The sequence below is a fragment of the Phaethon lepturus genome, unplaced genomic scaffold, assembly GCF_000687285.1.
Source record: "Phaethon lepturus isolate BGI_N335 unplaced genomic scaffold, ASM68728v1 scaffold299, whole genome shotgun sequence".
Taxonomy (NCBI): Eukaryota; Metazoa; Chordata; class Aves; order Phaethontiformes; family Phaethontidae; genus Phaethon; species Phaethon lepturus.
In genome coordinates this window covers 138,936-161,123 of record NW_010563976.1, presented here as the reverse complement: position 1 = coordinate 161,123, position 22,188 = coordinate 138,936, and the positions used below count along the sequence as shown (strand labels likewise).

The 22,188-nt window shown below is 38.5% G+C and overlaps 1 protein-coding gene across 1 annotated transcript in view; it reads left to right on the top strand.

Annotated features, from left to right (window-relative positions):
- The window catches only part of CPE (carboxypeptidase E), a 37,146-nt gene extending 15,512 nt beyond the window's left edge, over positions 1–21,634 (top strand). Inside the window, exons 2-9 of the mRNA XM_010294696.1 lie at positions 2,509–2,705; positions 5,038–5,205; positions 6,139–6,256; positions 7,254–7,436; positions 14,506–14,645; positions 17,050–17,149; positions 19,494–19,612; positions 20,698–21,634. Coding sequence (XP_010292998.1) covers positions 2,509–2,705; positions 5,038–5,205; positions 6,139–6,256; positions 7,254–7,436; positions 14,506–14,645; positions 17,050–17,149; positions 19,494–19,612; positions 20,698–20,796 — 1,124 coding nt within the window. The 3' untranslated portion in view covers positions 20,797–21,634. The remainder of the gene's footprint in view (positions 1–2,508; positions 2,706–5,037; positions 5,206–6,138; positions 6,257–7,253; positions 7,437–14,505; positions 14,646–17,049; positions 17,150–19,493; positions 19,613–20,697) is intronic.
- Positions 21,635–22,188: the final 554 nt, after the last annotated feature.

The following is a 22,188-nucleotide window of genomic DNA, read 5'->3' as shown; positions in this document are numbered from 1 at the left end:
CAGCCAGAGGATCATTAGGAGATGGATTCCTCTGCTGCAGAGAAAGATGTAAGAAAATGCCCATGGGAGCTAAAATATGAACAGGAAGTTAAGTTTTGAAGCAGGGCTGTTATTCGTCTCTCTGTTATCTTTCCCTTCTTGTTCTTTTTATTTCACTTTTAGATTGTTTTTTTAACTCTTGGTTTGTGAGCAAAACTTGGAGGTCTGCTGACACCTTGCTGCCAGCGGGATTCTTTCAATACTGTTTTCACACTGTGTCATAAGTAATGTTATTTTTCCTTATCGGTCTCAAAATGGTTATTGTTTCCTTTCACTGAAAATCACCATCCCTTGTTTTGTGGTGCAGGGAAGCGCTGCTTTCCAGACCGATTCCTCCATGCCACAACGGTTGGTGTATTTGACTGTCCCTTATTATTCTTCCTGAGGAAAGGGGGGCTGATCGCTTCAATCACTTTTCACAGAAAAGACTTTCCACATTTCCAATGACTCTCTTTACCTCTTCCCGAACTCCTTTTAGCTTTTAATGCTCATTTGAGATGGGTCATTACCACTGAAGATATGCTGTTGATGAGGTTGTACCCTTCGTTCGCTGTAGACCCTATGCCTGTTTTCAGGAACCCTTCTAAACACTGTTAACGATTCCTTGGGGAGGAGGGAAAGCAGTAACGTATGGAAAACGTATGTTTCTATTTCTTCATTTTTACCAGGCCTGTAAAATTCAAGTGGGGAGAAAGGTAGGTGATTAATGCACAGGGCTGGGAATCAGGAGAAATGATTTCTCCTTCAGGCTTCCTTAGTGATGTCATTGGGAAAATCACAAACGCAAAATGGAAGAGTGTTCATATTTACCACAGTAACAAATTTGCCAGCTAGCTTGCAAAGCACTTTTGCCATTAAGTAACATGCCAATATACCAATATACCATATAACGTGCCAATATTCATGAGTATTCAATTATGAGACTATGTGATGTGCAGTGGTGTGTGTTTTATTAAATAGCATCCATCTGTTTTAATGGCACTGGGTTGATTGCAAGACCTCTTGCATTCCCTGGTGTTAACATATAAGAAAAAACAATAAATAGGAGCTCAGTGCTAAAAGAGGAAATGGAAGTTTTTAGTCACAGTAATGGCAGTGTGTGTATCAGATAAAATGACGCTATTCCACTGAAACTAGAAAACTTTTTACCTATTTGACAAAAAATTTCAGGGGCAAATCCATGTGTACAAAAACATCTTAGCTGGAAGGAAAGAAGTCACGGTATTAATAGCCCTCTGTCTGCTAGCATCTTATCACTGGATTAAGGTTAACAAGCACAGACTGAAGAGTCATAAGTAGGTACCGCTGTGTGCTCAATTAGCAATTATTTAGGTCTTGTTTGTGTAACATTCTTCCTGGCTTGAATTTGCCCCCATGATAGTGCTAAAGGCTATTGCAAAATGTGTTCAAAGACTGTTCAGAGCATACGGTCAGCAGAATGTTTGATTAAAGCTGTTGCAACAGAAAAACTGCATTTGAAAAGGATAACAAAAAAGGGCTTCAATCCAGAAAACGGCAGATTATTCATTTTAGTTCCAAGACATTCCTTTTAATCTCTTTCAGGTATTTACATTATACTAAAACTTCTCTGGAATTAGGGCTCAAAATGTAGTCTTCTGAAAGGTGTACCTGTCACAGCTCTGTGAGACCTATTTTGCGTGTTCTTCATGTCTAGGGCCATGAGAGTGTGACTAATGAGCAACTGGGAATATTTGACTTCTTATATATTGAATATATTGACTCTATAGAGTATATATTGAATACATGTTATAAGTTGACTATATATATGAATATACAATATATATTAACCCAACATTAAATATATGCATAAACATTCCATATGTATTTGTTAATAAATACTGGACTGCTTATTGGAATGTGAAATGGGAATGATTAGTTTTATGAGCTAGGTTATTGCACTTGCTTCATAAAGTCTGAGCTGAATATCCAAAGCATCTGCTGAATAAGATTTTTCAGATCACTAGGATCAACAGCTGTTCACTGGCAATGCTTTGGTAAAGGAATTGTTTTCTAATGCGTGCGTAGTGTGATAAGCTTAACCTAATCTTGGAGAGAACATTAAAGATAAGAAGCTCTGTTGGTGTCAGTTTATATATTTAAAAACTATCTAATCAAGAGACGCTTTTGTAGTATTGAGGCATCAATTGCATTAGATCTCAACAGTAGTAGTGTTTTTGGCTGTGCTTAGCATTTATTTTGGCATACTGTGTTGTCCTCTGGTATTCTTTCTCTGTCTTTGGCAAACAGCTGTATATAAATTACTATGTCTTTAGCCAGAGTTCAGAAAAAAACCTAAATCCACTTTTCTGAAGGAGGCTTGTAGCTTCCTGTGGGTACTGTGACCAGTTGTAGCAATAGTAATATCCACACCTCAGATGTGCTCTGTGGTCCAGCCCATGGGTGATTTTTATGTGTTGTTCTAAGTCATGCTCTTCTTTTTTTCTGCAGGAGAGCCAGAATTTAAATATGTTGGGAATATGCATGGAAATGAAGCTGTCGGAAGGGAGTTGCTCATCTTCTTGGCTCAGTACTTGTGTAATGAATACCAGAAAGGAAATGAAACTATTATCAACTTGATCCATAGCACACGTATCCATATCATGCCATCTTTGAACCCGGATGGCTTTGAGAAGGCAGCATCCCAGGTTTGTAAGGCTACATATGTTAAGAATACTTAAAAAATGTCAATATCAACCTTAGGATCATAAAGACACTTGGACTAGCAGTTTTACGGATACATGAACTGTTGGTGGTGATTGTTGAATGGAACAGCATAACTGAAGTATTTCCTAATAGTACAGTAGGCTTGTTCTGTTTAACAAGGAGGATTTTACTTCTGGGTTTGCAATGAATAGCTGTCTCGCTTGTAAGTGAATTTACTGTATTTTAAAATATAATTATGTTTATGTTTCATGCATAGACTTTCATCTAAGTTCACTGGCCAAACCGCTTCCTAAACAAGTAACTTCTAGTAATACATGATGTTTCAAAAGTGGTAGAAAAGGGAAAGTTTATATTTCCTTTAAGATTATTCTCATGTAAATGCACTGATATGAATTATTCACATTTATCAGAGCTGATCCAAAACCAAGCAAACTTTGTGAGCCATCTTTTTAATATGAATAACTTTGATTCTAAATTTCAAGTATGAGGTGCTTTAATCAAGCTATTAGTTAAGAAAATTTAGCATGTATTTTAGGAGGACAACTCATTCAGGAAACATGTAATGTGTTAATGCATAATTAGCAAATAGAGGCCAAATAAGACCCTGTTATATACAGGCTATGGTATGCATTATGTTCTAAACAAAAATGATTTTCTTGTTTTACAAGGTGTATTTATTTTTTAAATTAATATGGAAATGTTGAATCTATTTACGTGACTATTTATTTATGATTAAGTAAATCAAACCTTATTAAGATCTTTATTAAACTGATTCTCATTAAGTCTTTAAAAAACCCCAAACCCAGACCTCTTTTAAACGATATATGATCATATGTCTCCCTCTAGTGGCAATGAAGCAGAAGCGAGCCCCAGATTCGTGCAGTGTTTTACTTTGAAATCTCTCTCTGTAGAAATTCTGTAATAATATTATTTGAAACTTTTTCTCCTTAGCCAAAGTACACTTGCTTTTACATGGTTGCCTTACACATTACGTACGATTTATAATACAGTTTGCTTTAGTTCCACTGTTACTCTAATTCAGAAGTATCTTGATCCTGTACACAGCGTGTGACAGCAGATTCAATATACCCCAAAATTAAAACCAATAATCAAGCTGAACCTACTTCACAGAATACTGAAAGCTTACAGAGACAAGCTAGGCAAATGTTCTGAAGGCATTTCCTTAATGCAAACCAAAACCTATTTTAGAGAACCAGCTTAAAGAAAAGATTTTGCAAAAATTCTCATTGCATCTTTACTCAGTGCTACCATTTCAGTGAATGAAGCTGACAGACACCATAAAAATAAAAATCTCAGGTAAATAAAAATTAAGGTCCTTCTTTACCCTGGAGCCGTTTAGAGAAACTGGAACGAGTGCAAACATTCCTTGTGGCTGGCTGATGAATATACAGTTGCTCTGAGACTCACTAAAATGAGTTCTGTAATTCATGAGCATGGGCATGAGGCAACGGGGAAAAGCCAGGTCTCAGGGGAAGACTCAACAGGCACTGGAAAATCTGATGCTGCTGGTGATTTTGCCCAACCTTAGTCCAGATCTGCGACTATGAGAATGATCCTCTCCTCTGAGACTCTCAGTGAAATAGAGGCTGGTTTTGTTCCCACAGAGCTCTAGGAAGAAATAGGGGTGACTCAGCTTTTGGTACTTCAGAAGTTTTTACTCCCTAATGATCCCTTCTTATTCTCGAGAACATGAGAAGTAAACCCATGATTTGAATTTACATGGCTAAATGTACCCATATCATAGAATCATAGAACGGTTTGTGTTGGAAGGGACCTTTAGAGGTCATCTAGTCCAACCTCCCTGCAATGAGCAGGGACATCTTCAACGAGGTCAGGTTCCTCAGAGCCCCGTCCAACCTGACCTTGAATGTTTCCAGGGATGGGGCATCCACCGCCTCTCTGGGCAACAGGTGCCAGTGTTTTACCACCCTCATTGTGAAAAATGTCTTCCTTAGATCTAGTATAAATCTACCCTCTTCTAGCTTAAAGCCATTACCTCTTGTTCTGTTGCAACAGGCCGTGCTAAAAAGTCTGTCCCCATCTATCTTATAAGCCCCCTTTAAGTACTGGAAGGCTGCAGTAAGGTCTCCCCAGAGCCTTCTCTTCTCCAGGCTGAACAACCCCAACTCTCTCAGCCTGTCCTCACAGGAGAGCTGTTCCAGCCCTCCAATAATTTTTGTGGCCTCCTCTGGACCCGCCCCAACAGGTCCATGTATTTCCATATAGACCTTGATAGCCAAGCTCCTGAATCTACTCATCTCCCTTCTCTCTTTGTTTCCTTTCCTCATTCAGCCCGGTGAACTTAAAGACTGGTTTGTTGGTAGAAGTAACGCCCAAGGGATAGATCTAAACCGAAATTTCCCTGATCTTGATAGAATAGTCTATGTTAATGAGAAAGAAGGTGGCCCAAACAACCATCTGCTGAAAAACATGAAAAAAGCTGTGGACCAGAATCCCAAGGTAAGTAGGGACTGAATAGTGGGTCACTTATGTGCTTATCTCTTCCCTTTTACGCAAGCAGATATGTAACAACCTCTAGAATTGTGTATCATCTTCACGATTCGCCTTCTTCTAAATATTTTGTTAATTTTGTTAATTTTATCCATCTGATGCTTCTTGAAGCTTTTCTCAAAACGGCTTGCTGTAGCAAACCCTTTTGATCTATACTGCTTAATCCTTAGACAATTCCTTGTTCAAAGCCTGTTTCATTTTTAAGGCCAGAGATTGCGTAGCCTTCTCCCTTGGTTTGAAGCTGTTCTTGCAGATAATCTGCATTGTTCCCATTGCCAGAAATTCACTTGTGTATTGTGCATAGTTACGTTGCTGGCTAGATAGCTATTCTCACATATAACACGTGCATTTTTGTTAAGCTTAAGCCTTAAATATAGAAGCATATATCTGAAGGGATTTTCATTTTCTTGTGTTTGCCCCCACATGAGGTTTTAAAAATTACAGTTTCGTGACTGCAGTCTCTTAGGGTTGTGGCTGTAACAGCCATATTCTGTCTTCAAATTCAAATTATAAAATGAAGTAATTTTACTTTCAGTGCAGAGAATAGACCATCATTTATTTTAAATTAGTTTATTTTCCCTGGTTTTAAATTTGGTAGGCTTTCCTTTCATCGTGATGAGAAGAAGTAAAATATTGAGATTGCTTTACCTGTGGTCTCATTCTGAACTAATTTACACCACTTTTAGACTTACATGAATCTGCTCAGTCTGATTCTGATGTAAAGGACTGATCCAGTTCTCTCTGAAGCCAAAAGAAAATTGCTGTTCATTTAAATGACTTGCACAATATAGGTGATAATAATTAAGCCAAATATATGTAACTAAATAAGTTTCTACATTGAATTATCAATGTGTAACTGCTGGTATTGCTATATTGTTGCAGCTTGCTCCCGAAACAAAAGGTGTCATTCACTGGATTATGGATATTCCCTTTGTGCTCTCTGCCAATCTTCATGGAGGAGACCTTGTTGCAAACTATCCTTATGACGAGACTCGGAGTGGTATGTAGTATGAGTTAACGTGAAGTAGTAGGAGATACAAATTACATTCTGTGCTTATTTCACTGCTACCTTGGATCTACCATGTAAATATGTCATTGTATTGTAGTGACTTATTTTAGCATATGAATCACATGTTTAAAGCTCGTCACTGTATGTCCATGTTTTCTAGCTTTGAAGATAGACAGCTTGTTTCAGTAGAGTTACATCACAAAAATGACGTACTATCTGAGAGAATCATGGTCCCTCAGACATTTTAATCAAGGCAACTGAGCGCTTAAATGAGCTGGGGCTGCTTGTACCCTGTTAACTGAAGCAAGAGAGATGTGTCTAGGCTGCCTGTATCATCTAAGGTTTCTCTACTTGAACCTTTAAAAAATGAATTTCTGAAAGCAGTAGTGTGCTAATAAAAACAGCAGTCATTGTTTCCACTTTCTCAGTCTTGGTCCCATATAAAAAGGATCACATTGTGGCAGAGATGTTATCATTTAGCACACAGCAATATTTGTTTTTTCTGCTGCTAGGGCATGTGCACAACTGAAATGGTCCTGAGATGATGGTATGGTTTGTGACTGTCTTCCTTCAATCTACTTTCTCGCAGTTTCATTGCAAATTCTTTTAATATCAGAGTGTAAAAGCCTTGAGGGAGAGACCTTTTGCTATGTACTGTGTATTCTTCTAAGAAAATATCTAAAGCCTAGCATAGCTTAGATTTTGTGGTGCGCTTTGAAATTAATATTTTCCTAAATGTTAAGGCTGATATGAATAGTCACCGTAATAAAGGAGCAACCTGGTACAGGCAATTGATGAAATACTGGGGAAATGTTGATGTTATTAAGATAATGCTATATTAGTTTGTGATGCTGTAGGTCACTTGCCTATGTACAGAGAATGTCCAGGCACAGTCTTGCTGTGCAGTGCTGGTAATCTAGGTTGTGAGCTCAGTCGGTATGACTGCCCATTTCATAATCCTTCTTCCTGGACTTTTTTCCCTCCCTAGGCAGTGCTCATGAATACAGCTCCTGCCCCGATGATGCTATTTTCCAAAGCCTGGCTCGCAGCTATTCTTCTTTTAATCCTGCTATGTCTGATCCAAACAGACCACCGTGTCGTAAAAATGACGATGACAGCAGCTTTGTGGATGGAACAACTAATGGTGGTGCCTGGTACAGCGTCCCAGGAGGTGAGCCCCACTGCGTGGGGGTTCAGTGTCACTGGTGGTTATTTGAAGCTTGAGTTTTCACTGGTTTAATTATAGTCTGGAATACCACCAGGTTATCCACAACTTTTGGTCTGGTTAAGGCTGAATCAAAGGCTGATCACTCACCACAGTACATATATAAAATCCCATAAAGCTCATTGTGATCCCTATTAAAATATTCCTCTTTTATTGCTTTTTCTACAGTGTTTCTTCAGTCAGAGTTCAGATCATTGCAAATTTAATAGTTCTACAGTGGGTGAGTGATTGCTATGCTATCGTGAGAGCTTAAGATTTAGTTTTTATTTTTATTTTTGTTTTTGTTTTTTTTCCAAAGAGAAAAAATACCCTAACAAACCCTGATGAGAGAGAGCAGGCTACTGACTAGTTCATTTTAACTTCAATAATGAAAGCATCCAGCCTTGAAAGGAGTGGAGAGGCCTGTTTTTGCAATGTTACTGACGATGGGAGTTTGGCCATTGATTTCCATGGGAACAAAATCCATCCGTGAAGATAGTTGTGTCTCCGTACTTCCTGGTTTTGGTAGAGCCTGATTCCTGCCCCAGTAGTGGTCCCCTAGACTTTGGTAGAGCCTTCTGTGCTAAGAGGAACAGCAGAGCTACTATGGCCACTTCAACACTAATTTTCCAGAAGAAGTCTGGAAGAGTAGCCTGAAATGAGACATTTCATTCCTTTTTACCAAGAATTTTGATATGTCATTTTCTTTGTACATTGAAGCAAAGCAGATGCTGGAATATCTAAATCTTTAATTGGTTTTCTCTGTCTGCTAAACACGGACAAAACTCCAGAGTGGAAAAATGAGCTGGGGATTTCTGAGCTAGAAACAGCTTGCGTGGAGTGATTTGCATGTGCGTTGGCTTTGTTGATTTGCATCAGATAACTTTGAACACACATAACAGTTTTACTGTTTGCTTTCCTCTTAATACTCAATTACAGTCTCTGAATTAATTTTAAATTTTTATCTGGAATGAGTAGGAATCTCTCAAAGCATTGGGACTTGGTGGTAACCCATCTCTGCTCCTGTTACAGTACAGGGGTTACTAGAAGATGAAAATTATTAAGCTCGTGTGAAGAAATTAGAAGCAGAACAACAAATGGCAGTGCTCACATAGCCAGTGATCACCTGCTTATTCTTAGAGCTGTTATCCCCAATCTTCACAGGGGCAGCATGTTTCCTCTGCTGTAGTACCGCAGGTACCAGGGACTGGGTGTAAGGTAAAATGGTGACATTTCTGAAAATGACTGAAAAGCAAAAAATTCCCTTTGTGTGAGGCTTTCCACAGACTTCAAATGGGAACCATTAAAACACCCTTGACAACACAGAGTTTGCATAATTTTGAAAAAACCTTAATATAAACAAAATATTGAGAGGTTTAATAGTCACATTTTCTTTCAATTCAGTCCAAAAATTATCTTAATTAAATATTAAGTATAAAAAAATGGACGTATTTAACTTCAGCTTCTTTTTCCTTAGCAAAATGCTATAAAGTCTTTCCATTGTTTTGATGAAATGCTTTGATTCTGACTAAATTGCCATGCCAAAAGCACATTTTTCCATTGGAAAAACTTGTTGGAAAGTTTGAAATATTTCCTCCTGTTGGATCTTATTCTAAGTTAGACTGCAAATTCCCCAAGTGAGCCCTTTCTTTTTCTCATGTATTTGTACAGCAGTTAGTAGACGGGAATCTTAATATAGTGCAGCTAATAAAAAATAGAGAGATGACAATATGCTTTGGACCATACAGCATGAATCTGTTTTTTTTTCCAAGTGTAGAAATCAGCTGGCAGGCTGTGACTTTTGAACGAAACCTCCATGGTAAAGTTTGCCACAGGCTGACTTAAAAAAACCAAAAATAATTCAGCGAAAATAGTTCTGTTGTTTCTATGTCTAGTGCTAAGGGAAATAACTAAACATTGCTTAGTTCAAGTGAAAATTTTGTTGGAAGCTTTAGTTCGAAAAGCTCTGTCTGGAAACTGAAATGTGGCACGTAAGTTCTCTCTTGTATCAGTGACCTTTTGCTATCCACATGATAATGCACTCAAAGTTAGCAGTGCTATAAGCTGTTGAAAAGCCATTTGTATTGCTTTAGGAAAAATATTTCACTGTATACCCTTACCAGAGCTCAGAATTTATGAAGAGAAACTCTCTGAAGACCTTGTCTCCATAGTATCTGCTTCGGTTCGGAGCGAAGGTGGTGCTTTGACCAGTTTGCACCTTTGGGTTGCTGTAGGCTGTTCTGGGTCCTGTGAGGGGACATGAGAGTAGCTCGGTATCCTCTGGGCATCTACAGGTTAGGCATGCACCCCTCTCTGATCTCCCTAGGCCGAGTGGAGGCAAAAGGACATGCCACAAGTTTCTGGAGAGGAGGAGAACTGGAGCAACATGACTGGAATAGTGTTAGAAAATAGGTGAGCATGGGTACTGGAGCTGTGCTTGATGTAGAAAAGAGTGCATGGCTTTAGCAGAGCAGTGGTGAGGGAAGGAAAAAGGAGAGAGAGGAGGACAGCTGAGCGAAGTCAGAGAGGCTGTGCTCTCCTAGATGCTGCCTTTGACAGTACCTTATCAGACCAAGAGCTCTGACCTAGGAAGGGCTGATTTTTCTTTCTAATAGATTACTAAAGTTGCTGTTGCCCTACAGAGCATATTACAGTGCCCCTAGTTGTGCTGTATCATTCGCCCACGGGAACTTCTACCTTTTGTAAAAAACAGCCCTGCATGGTGGGCCAGTAGCAGTCTTCATTGGTTCTTCAGTATGCAGGGGTAGTATTTCTTGTGTGAGTATGGGTTGCTTTTGTATACATTTTTCTGAATACCTGAGTTTGTTCGGTAGGAAGACTGAACATCGGGTGTCAGAAAAGTCTGGTAGCAGCCCTTGCCTCAAACTGGAAGTAAGGATGAATCCTCCATTGCATTCAAGTTCTGTCCTTGCCCTCTTGTAAAGCTTCAGGATTTCCTCATCAACCTCAGGCAAGATGGCAGTTATCCATTCAGGTTTTGGGGTGGAGAAAGCAGATGATGTACAGGAATATTTGATACTTGCTTCTGTCTTGATACACTTTACTGTGAGATTTTTCTCACCACTACCCACTTCATAGTTACTTTCTTCTGTGGAGCAGGGTCCCAGAGAAAACAGCTTCCCCAACAGCATCTTTTTGCTAAATCTGAGACCATGATGCCTGTTACACTTATTTTGTATTAGCTGTCATCTGTAATTAGTTAAACCTTATAGGTTTTTCAGAGAGCAAAGGGTGAGGGGTCATTCTTCTGTGTTCAAGAAAGGCCCTCTTAGCCACCAGACCCTAGGGAAAAACAAACCCGTACATAAAATTCATGTTGTTTTTAATACTGGTCTTTTCCCTATCAGCATATAATTAATGATTTCACTTATGCACAAGAAAGCCAAATTAAATTTGCACAGACAGCTTTAATTTTGGCATTTCCTTAGCTGTTGAGTACATAACTTTTCAACATCACTAATGTTTTTTTAATGTTCCTTTTGTGTGGAGTATCTATTTGGAAATATAAATGAGAAGAACAGATAGTAATGAATTACTAGCTAGCCACATGCCTGTTCTGTTTGTTCTGTCATTACAGTCACCTGAGTCTAATCAGATTCACGTCATTACAAAAACAGCATTTAAAAGCATCTTACATTGCTGTACTATTAGGCTATTGTTTAAATGTCTTTTATTTTCAGATACTGTCAAATGACTCTTGGCATTCAATTAATTCCTGACTTGAATTACCTTTTGTGTTATCAGTTTTGGAAGCAATGTTAGGTTTTTTGGACCTAACCAAACATTTCCAACCAATGTTTTAAGGATTTTACACATCACATGTAGGAGGCATATGTTCTCCCCATTACGCACAAGGCTAAGGTTCATCCTCTCCTGCTAAAAGTTACTGTCTTTGTATTTATAGAAGCTGAACTAGCTTAGTGCTGTAGCTTGTAATTCAAAGTCCAAGTAATTCTGATGCCTGGATGCCAGGGTCATACCCAGCACTCCACTTTCTTTGTGAAGGTCGGAGTTCCTTTTTTAAAAACTGAAGAAATTAATTTTGTCCCATATTCTAAGCTTATTTATGTAAGTACTAACATAGAGATGCTGTAGTCCTTCAGGACACTGGAGCAGTGCAACAGAGGAGTTTTTGTATTGCTGAGTTTCAAGGAAAAGTCCTACTCATGGTCAGCAATGAAGGGCATTCATTGTTGAATCTCAGTTATATCTGAGCTCTGCTAAGTCTTTCTGATCTTCAGAGAGCGGTCCCTGTTAATGTATAAGAAAGTTAATTTTGTGTTATCCTTTGTTAAAACAAGAAGTTTTGGCAGTGTGGTGATGTGCATGCATGTGATGTATGCCATGTGCATAACAAGAAGTGATAGGCAGTTAGAGAGCTAGACCAGAGGCAGCAAAGTTGCTGCAGTGTTGAATAAATCTTTTGAAATGTATTGAAAGGCAATGAAGCTGGTGAGGGGTCTGGAGCAAAAGTCTTATGAGGAGCAGCTGAGGGAACTGGGGTTGTTTAGTCTGGAGAAGAGGAGGCTGAGGGGAGACCTCATCGCTCTTTACAACTACCTGAAAGGGGGTTGTGGTGAGGTGGGTGTTGGCCTCTTCTCCCAGGTAACTAGTGATAGGACGAGAGGAAATGGCCTCAAGTTGTGCCAGGGGAGGTTTAGATTGGATATTAGGAAAAATTTCTGTACTGAGAGAGTGGTCAAACATTGGAACAGGCTGCCCAGGGAGGTGGTGGAGTCACCATCACTGGAAGTATTCAAAAAACGTGTGAATGTGGCACTTCAGGACATGGTTTAGTGGGCATGGTGGTGTTGGGTTGATGGCTGGACTTGATGATCTTGAAGGTCTTTTCCAACCTTAATGATTCTGTGATTCTGTGATTTCTTGGCTGTTGCACCTAATCACCATATTGATCAGTCAGGGAAAGAGTGCAAATTGTATGTAGCCAGCCTGATGCTCTCCAGATTACAGATGTAGTCAGCCACAGTTTAGATGTAGGCTATATTCACCCCATTCTCCATCCCAGAGATTCAGATCATCACCTGCAGCTCAGTGATGAAGCTGATTTTTTTCAGGAGCAACACGTATAAACTGTGGACCAGGCCAGGAGCTGGGAAACAAACTATAGAATATGGATATTATGGACAAAACTGGAAAATATATTGCTTCTTTATTCCGTTCTTGAGAAACTAGGGCACCCCTGAGTATCACCTTGCTTTGGGAGGTGTGGGGTAGGGTGGGGAGAAACTTTTTGAGAATTGGGACAGTAATGGTCAAGAGTTGTTGGCATCACAGTAAAATTACATTATGCCCTTCGGCTCCCGTTTCTCCTCTTCATGGTTTCTTTCTTTCTTGTAGAAGAAAGGCAAAAATCAAGAAAAACAATACTATCTAGTGTCTGGAACAGATGTCTGGCAGTCAGGACTGCTGTTGGGATTTTACTCATGACTCCGCTGCTCTCTTGCTGTGTACTGCTGAATGGTCCATCTTGCATTCTGCCTGGTGGAATATCAGAGGTGTCCCTCCCAGGAGCATCTTTGCCTTATGTGTCCTCATTTTTCAGCCATCTAAAAAACGTTTAGAAATAAAAAGGTTTGTTTAGGAATCTGAAAAGTCCCTGTTCCTGTCAGTAGTTACAAGTCTCATTGCCTGGTTGGCAGAAAATAGACTTTTCAACCTAACGTGTTGGCAAAATCTCACCTGAGACAATCTCTTTGCTGCCCTCGGTCTTCTCTTTTGGATATGACATCAGTTCTTGACATTTCAGGACCTGTGAACAACACTGGTGCTTTGGTAAAGAGACTGCATTAGGTCTCATATGTAGCTTGCATGGGGAAACATAGCTGAATGAATTAGCTGTGTTTGAAGCACTTTTAAATCCCTCAGTGATCTCCATGGGAATGCTCAAAACGCTTGGTAGCTTTTTTCTTTTCAGTCCTCCATTTAAGAATCCACTGACTCTGCTACCTAGATAGACTGGGATGGCAAGAGCTTATTCTACATCAGCTTCTGCAAAGAATATATGTATAACCCTCCTGGTGACAGCCACAGTCCCTCTCCAGCTGATTGATCCAGTTACAAAACTGGAAACCACTTTGGTTACCAGTTGACTGATTTGAGAAAGCAGTCAATATTTCCATGTAGTAAGAGGAGGGGCTCAGAAATGTGAAAGACTCCATCTTTCCCATCAAGTTTTTATTCCTAGTGATGATGCTACTATATATTTTTTAATTCCTATGATTAAATTTGCATTAACAATGATGTTTTTCTTCTCCTCTTTATTGAAGGCTATCCAGTATTGATTTTGCAGAGGCCCTGAGTGGGTGGGAAGTACCCCTATCCATGGAAAAATTTCGATGTAAATAAAGTTTACAAACAAAGGAAGTCTGATTTTTTAAAAATTTTTTTTAGTGGAAAATATTTGGAGAAAAGCTAGACAAAGAATATTCCTCAGCAAACAGATGCTTTTCCTGTAAAATGTTACTAAGTTGAAACCCTATATTTTCCGAAAAAAACACAACATGTTTTTGACCCATCTTTATAAACCCCTTTTGCAAAGTCACTTTTTCATGTTTCATTTGCTTTATATTTAATTGTCATTCTCCTTGGCTTATGAAATTATCAACTTTTTCTTTCATATGGAAATATTTTATCCATAATGAGAAATAATTTTCTGTTCCTGAAGAGAAAAAAGATAATTTATATGTCAGCTATCCAAAAACATGTGCCAGGTAGGCGTATACAGACCAGGTGCGGTGTCAGGTAGAAGTATAGAAGCCAGGTGTCAAGTCTTTTCTAAACTTTCCCTGGGAAAAAATGTTTTTGGGTATTATTTGTCTTCTTGGTTTCCCTGATTTAAAGGTTCTGAATTCAGAACTAAGCTGATTAAATGGAACTGCACCAACTGTATTTATAGCTATTCTTTTCTTAATAGCCCCAGCATCTCATGTGTCCCCCTTTATTTACTTCAGAACAATGCAAAATGCATCACTAACTCTCTTTTCTGGCATTGTAGGAATGCAGGATTTCAATTATCTCAGCAGCAACTGCTTTGAAATCACAGTGGAGCTTAGCTGTGAAAAATTCCCACCTGAAGAAACTCTGAAGGGCTACTGGGAGGACAACAAGAACTCCCTTATCAATTACATTGAGCAGGTAACAAAAAAGAGGATGGAAAAACTCTAGTTATTGTACATAAAATCTCTAAACTTTGTGCTGTGTGAACAGCTAATCCAAAACTTCATATTAATCCAAATGATGCTCCATAAATCTTATAGATCCCTAAGGTGGTAAATCCTATGTAATCTTTCTAAATATGTGGAAGAAGAGGGGAAAAGAAAGAAGATGTCACAGTATGGAATTCATCTCACCTTACTTAAGATGTTGAAGACATTTAATTTAAATGGTTTGTGTCTGCTTCCTCAATGAAAACAAACACACATCACCACGGTGTATAATTCATTCCCCCAGCACTGATGTATACCCTGAGAGAGATGGATTGCCCTCTACGGAGGTGAACGCGTGTGTACAGGGATGAATCGCTCTGGGTGTACGGGGAGCCGAGATGGCTGGGTTGGACTGTAGCTGCCTGGCCGTTCAGTGTGATGTCAGGGGACATCTCTAATCCTGGTTTTGTAGATACTCTGCTGCTCTCTGATTGCATGAACTGCAGATATTCAACGCAGAACTGTCGGTGTGGTGCTTCCATTAAATATTATACAAAATCTGGCTAGAAGTGTAAAGCACAGTCATAGGTTTAGATAAACTTCTGCTAATGGGTTGTTAGAAGTTAAAACTCCTGAAATAGATCTATGTGTGTGGGGAGGTTGTGGAGTTTTTTTGTTTTGTTTTTGGTTGGTTGGTTTCTGGGTTTTTTTAATCATTTCATGCCAGTGTAACAGGCTGCACTGAAATATCCCAAGCAGTGTAGGGGTATCAAATTTCTGAAACCTGGATATTGTAGTTAAAGATGGCAAATATATCTGATATCATTAATGTCTGCACACCTAGGATTGCGAAATCAGAAACATACTTTTTTAGCAAACTGGTCAATTAATACATTCATTTCTTTAAGAATGTACTTGTGCAGAAATGCTTTAGTTAGCCAGAAATCTGAAATATTTGAAAAGCATGAGTTATACCCTTCTGTTAGTAAGTTCTATGTGGGCTGAGGAAAAAGCTGTATGTGCCCTGCAGGTTTTCACCCGTTTATTGTGGGGTCCATCTCAAATTGTTCAGGTCCTTTGTACATGGGTTAATTTTCTCTGACTCACGGAAAATTATGGTGTCACTGCATTTTCAAAATTACTAATGTGTAAGAGATTATTTTGCCAACTTCCTTTGCTCCTGCTGAGCTGCTGGCTTTATACTTGAATTTCAGATGGTCTATCTGGCATTGGTTTTTATCCTCTTACAGGATAAGAGGTCCAACTCTGTGCTCCAGCACCCCTGTGATTGCTGAGGACAGTGCAAATATGTACTTTCTGCTTTTTTAAGCTGATCTGTGTTGTAAACCAATCTGCTTCTCCCACAGTGTAAATTAGAGGAATCTGGTGAACTAAATCATAGCAGCTGAATACGCCTTACAGGTTCACCAAGGGGAACATCAAAATCTCAAAATAAAATTTGTGACCCGCAAGTCTTTTCAAATATCACAGAACTGGAGAGACACCTAAACTCCACAGTACTCCCCTGCTTAACTTCCAGGCTCCCAATGAGACGCATCTCTGCACAGGTTCAAAACATCCCGTTCTGCCCAGGGCTGAGAGCTCCCCGTCTCATGCTGTGAAAACATAGCTGATCCTCAGTCTCTTGCCTCTGAGGAGCTCAGTCTGCTTTCAGACCATGCTTAAGAAATACCAGCAGGGCTGGTCTCTCTACACGCTGCTGTAATTTCACGTGTGCTGGGAGCAGACAGGTTAGGTACTGCTGGTGCTGTTGCCTGGAGTACCTTACCTCAGTGGCAAGAAGGACCTAGGACATGACCCACCATTGCCTTTCTCTCACAGGCCGTGTGGGGACTGTTGTGACTCTGTGTGGTCCCAGCTCAAAGACCTGGATGTTTTGGGTGCACAATAGAGAGCTCAAGCATCTCACACAGGGACTGCTCATCAAAGTCCAAGTGCCCGTGTTTAATCTTATTACGTTTCACTTTTAAGCAGTTATGTCCATTATTAGCCCTAAATTCTTACAGTTGATGAAACTTAAAAAAAAAAAAAAGTTTCTTTTTAGGCTGTCTTTCAAAGCTTTCCAGCACATTCATTAATCCCCAGTGACAAAGACTTTTAAGTCAGTGCTCACATATGTTATGATTTGCTGCATATTTCCGAGAAATACTTGCATTGCACAGATTAGTATAACTGCCAGCTGAATTGTTTTTCCCCTTCACCATTTGTTCCATTATGATGTTTAATAATTATCCTTGGTAGTTGTCAGCATGTAGACTGTGGAATCCATAACATGCATCGTTAGGTATATCAACAGATATTTCACTGACAAAAATGCTTAAGAATTTTCCAGTGATTTCCCATGTGTTGCTGACTTTATTTATTTATTTTAGATTCATCGAGGAGTGAAGGGTTTTGTTAAAGATCTGCAGGGCAATCCAATAGCAAATGCTACAATTTCTGTGGAGGGGATAAGCCATGACATTACATCAGGTGAGCATTCTACCTCAGCAAAACAAGAAGTGCTAGAATATACTGCTTCTCCCTCTGCTTGGCAACCTGGAGCTGTTTCAGATCATAGTAGGTGAAGCTTTAAAGGAGCAAAATTTTGAAGCCAGGAAAGTATGAAAGTATGTTGTGCCACAAAAAGCTTGTTGCCTGTAGGATTTCATGAATCTTTCACTTGTATTTTACTCTCAAAGTAGTTGGAGGCTGGTTGTTGGGACTTCTTGGATGTTCTGGTATGAATTAGTTCTGGTGGCTCTTAGTTATTTGTGCTTAGTTTGGCTTCTGATTTGTGGTGCAAGTAGTGTTTCACAGCTCTGCCAGGATTTAAAGTCCTGTTGGTAGTGCCATTTTGAGTTTGAAGGCTAAATTGTAGTCCAAAAGTGTTATATTACATACGATGCGATCATACTTTTTGGTATGTAAATTCTTGACAGATTTTCAGTTTACATAACTTCTTCCTGCAAAGATAAATTCTCTCTGCTGCTTACATTTATTTGTCTTTTTGTAGAAGGGTGGTTCTAAAGGAGGAAAATATTGTGTTAGTGTTCATAGAAAATTGTGTCACCTCTTTGAGAGTGTTGTGCTTAATTCTAGGGATGAATTCAAAGGTGGCTTGCACAAAGTGCCAACTTGCAGTCTTCCCTCTAGACCTATGCTTTCTTATTCTGAAGGACAATTTTTTTTGTTTGTACAAGATACTAGTTAGATAAACAATAACAAAATGTCATTGCTTTATGCATGAGCTTACATTATGGTCATTTTCTCAATTATATGTCTCACTATACTGTTCCAGAGGTGCAGAATACTATGAGACAGAACTGGTAGACCCCTCAGTTGGCTTCAATTTGTGTTTCTTCTCACATCACCTGCAAAGAGGCCAGCATTTCTGCCAAGGAGGAGAACAGTCAGTGATAATGTTAGCCACCTTCTTTCACTATATATAAGAAGGCAAAAAGTATAGAGGCTGGAAACAAATTTTCAGGGATAATAAAAAGGGAATAAGCTGTGCAAAGAGGCATTTTGAGGTACGAGAGAGTTATACTACAGCTTATGCTTCTATGGTACAAAAAAGCATCTAATCATGAATCCTCTCACATCATTGTCTGCGTATAAGCCTGGAAGTCATGTATTGTCAAAACAGTGAGGAAAACAAGTACTTGAATTTTAGCACATTCAAAAAGAAGGATAAATACTCTTTGGCTTTTTTTTCCCTGCTCCTTTGTTCATGAGTTAAACTTCAGCTTTGTTCCAGTGCCAGGAATTAGAATAGATCATTATCGTAGCACTGCAGCAGTATTTTTTTCCTTTCTGTTTTATGAAAAGTCTGGGAACAACTGGACTGACTACTGACGTTTTTTGACCATGCGAATTGCAGACATTTAAGTAATATTTCCCTCTGTGCATTGCGTAGCTGCAGATGTGCTGAAAAAGCGTTTAAGGAGCTGGCAGTAAGAGCATAGCCAAGTCTTTGAAATGGCACTGCCAAGTGACCTTTAGAACAGCCTTGCTATGTTTTCTGGAGAAAGAGAAATTCAGAATATTAGCCTGTGACATTAGATAATTGCCCGCGGCGGGTGCAGGGAGGATCTGAGTACTTGTGAAAATGGGAGAGGGTCATTTCTAGAGGAGGATGATGCGTTTTCATTCTGTGACAGAAAAAGATGGACCTGCAGTAACACTCAGTGCAGTAGGAGTGTTTCTTTGATATGAGTGGATCATTTCATTTCTTTGTTTAGCAAAATAGAAGAAAAAAGCCTCAAATGTTGCCTGGATACTGAAACATGTAGATAATGATGCTTTAGGTGTGATACATGTGGAATATTCTAGGAAATGATGATTTATAGCTTTCTCTGCAAGATAAATTGAGAAAGATGGTACTATTTATTTAAATTTGATGAGAATAAAATGCATTTACATTTGGATTTTCAGAATACTGAGGGACAGTAAAAATTCACATTGCGCTGCAAACTGAAACTCAGACACTTAACAGGAGCTGTACGTTGGTTGAGGGGGTGCTTCTAAAGTAGAATAATGCCCCATGTTGTCCTTTTCTTCAGTGTGCTGGAGAGCCTTCAGCCGCAGCAGCCAAAATCTTGTATGGAGGCTGCAGTGCATCTTCAGAGTCTAAATCTGTGTTTTGGTTACTTGAAAAGAAAAAGATCTGTAATGATATATTTATACAGCCCTTACAGAAGAATCCTTTCAGACAGAGAAAAGGAAAGAGCTGACAGTAATACAAAAAACCTGTAGGATATATGGTCCCTTCTCCTTAGCTGCATAACTAGTTTTATACGTATTTATTTGGATCTTTTCTTCTTCTGCTCTACAGCCAAGGATGGTGATTACTGGAGATTGCTTGTGCCTGGAAATTACAAACTTACAGCCTCAGCACCAGGCTATCTAGCAATAACTAAAAAAGTGGCTGTGCCCTTTAGCCCTGCAGTTGTGGTAAGTGCTCACATGTGTGTTGGTTTATCGTCTATTATATATTCAAAGAAAAGTCTCTTTCTTTTTTTCCTTCGTGGTATTTGTGTAAGCAGAAGGTGATTTTTTCAGAATATTTCAGAATATGCTAATTTAGAACACAATCTGGAAATCTGCTCTTCTAGTACTTGTTGCCCAAGCCATTGAGCATAATCTCATCATAAACTCATTTAATCTCCTGCTGGTCTTATTTAAAATGAAAAGACACAGAGAAGGGTAATATTGAGATACATGTGAATAGCCAATCAGATAGAAGATGACGGAATATCTTTAAATAGTGCAACAAAAAAACATAAGAGATGTTGAGGTTTTCATTGAGACCTGATATTTTATTCTAAATTCTCAAGTGACTTATCTGCATAGATTAAAACCAGTGTTCAGCTGTGTGCAGAAAGATAGTGATGGAGCACTGCTTTGTGTAGATACCCAACACGTATGGTGGATAAGACCTAGGCTGCATCTAAGACTTCAGAAGCATATTTAATGCATCCTCTGTACAGGTGTGGATTCCACTCTTTACATTTAAAACAAATGCTTATCTCCTCTAGTGTGTATCATATGCTAGATATCTATACTAATGAGCCATGTGTCAGAAAATATTGCTGGATCTCACGGTTGGCATAAAATTGAATGCATGGTTTGATATGCTGGGGGTCTGCATTGCTGGGTGTTAGATAGCAATATGCTGATGATACTTTTTATTATACGCTAGGTGATTTATGTGGCTGGCTATTATTCAATTTTAATTTTGTCAGCCCATATGTTTTTTTAATTTTTAGACAAGTCAAAGCCTGGACAGATGCCTGGTTTCTTTTGGAAATTTTGCTCACCTATGTACATTTTTAGATAAGTTTCTTGTACTGATATGCTAGTATTGCATGTATTTAAACCAGCCTTAAGACACTTTGGAATAAACCTAGCCTAAAATGGAAGGTACCTCCCTAAGCCCCATGTCTGTGTTAAACAACTTCTTTCAATAAATGACTCTTAAAAGCCTACGCTTCTCTCTTTTTACAAGTCTTACCAATGTTTTTGATTGTTTCTCTTAGGTTGATTTTGAACTGGAGTCATTGTCTGAAAGAAAAGAAGAGGAGAAAGAAGAGTTGATGGAATGGTGGAAGATGATGTCAGAAACACTAAATTTTTAAATGAAGATTTTGGCTTTACAGCTTTTAATCTATTATATGTTGACTTAGTATAATGTACTGTGGAAAGTCCCTATATTCTAGATTTTGTGCACTTCACAATAATCAACTTTGAAGTTTTCAGTCATCTTTTGATTAATATGATTACGAGTAACTGCTAGCCTCCTAGCTAGTTAAATAAGTTATTAATTTTCTTTCATATCATTACAGAAAATTTACTCTTATATACAAATCATAAAAAAATGAGTGAATGTCTCTGCAGCCTATATGGAAGTACAATCTGTTGTGTATTATTTGCAAGTTCAGAATACGTAGGTTAACTCTTGATTTTACAAAAGAAATATGCTGTAGTCAATTCCCAATACTGCCAGAAATAGTTGACAGTGCATAGTAGTAGACAGTGCTCTTTACTGAGTTCTATAATGGATGTTATTGAAAAGATTTATAATAACAGTGTGTGGTGTAATAATGTTTTACAAGGATTAAAATTCAGTATAACATTTTGTATGTCTCTGGTTTTGGGGCTATTTAAATATGTAAGAAAGAAGCTGACTTCATTTTAGTAAGCAGAAAGAATCTGCCTAAGCTCTTTTACTGAAGATAACATGGAATGAATTCAGAAAATAACAGAGCTATATTCCTTAAACTATTAATGATATTTCAAGATCAGGTTTTAATTATTTCTCATTACTTATTAACCATATTAATTAAAAATTCTGAATGGGTGAAGAAGAAGAGCTTGTGCATCTTGTTAATATGCTGCTTGTGTTTGTTTTACAGCAAGAAAAATAAATTGTTTCAGGTGATGTCTGTTTTAATTAGATAACTACCCTTTCAACAATCTTTACATGTGTAGTGGTGTCTAGATAATCAGCCAAAAGTTCATATGTTCACTGAAAGCTACCAAAACATTACAGCTCAGACAATGAACTGGAAGTCTACTGAGGGCACGCATTTAGTCTCACAAGCCAAGAACAGTTTTGTTTCCAACTTTGTTTCTTCTGCTGGTTAGTCTTATCTAAAGCTAGAAGCAAGACAGATAAGTGAAAATTTTTTCAGTGTGGTGAAATTTTCCCAAAATACTTGAAGGCAATACAAAAAGCAATTTTGAATTAAAAAGAAAGATTCTTCTTCCTCCCGTTTTTTTTTTTAGTATACTTGAATTAACTTGCTTTAATATTTTTTTTAAGATGAGTGAAATTTGCAGAGTCAGAGAATACACGTGAACCATAGTGGGTACAAGTTTGGTATAATTTTTCTGAAACCACTGCCAGTATGCTACTTGATAGCAGCTAAGCATCTCATCTGTTTGAAAGCTTACGCACTATTGGTGGTCTGTTTTAATTCAAGATCATATGTTTGATACAGATTTCCTTCCTCTGTTTCTTTTGTATC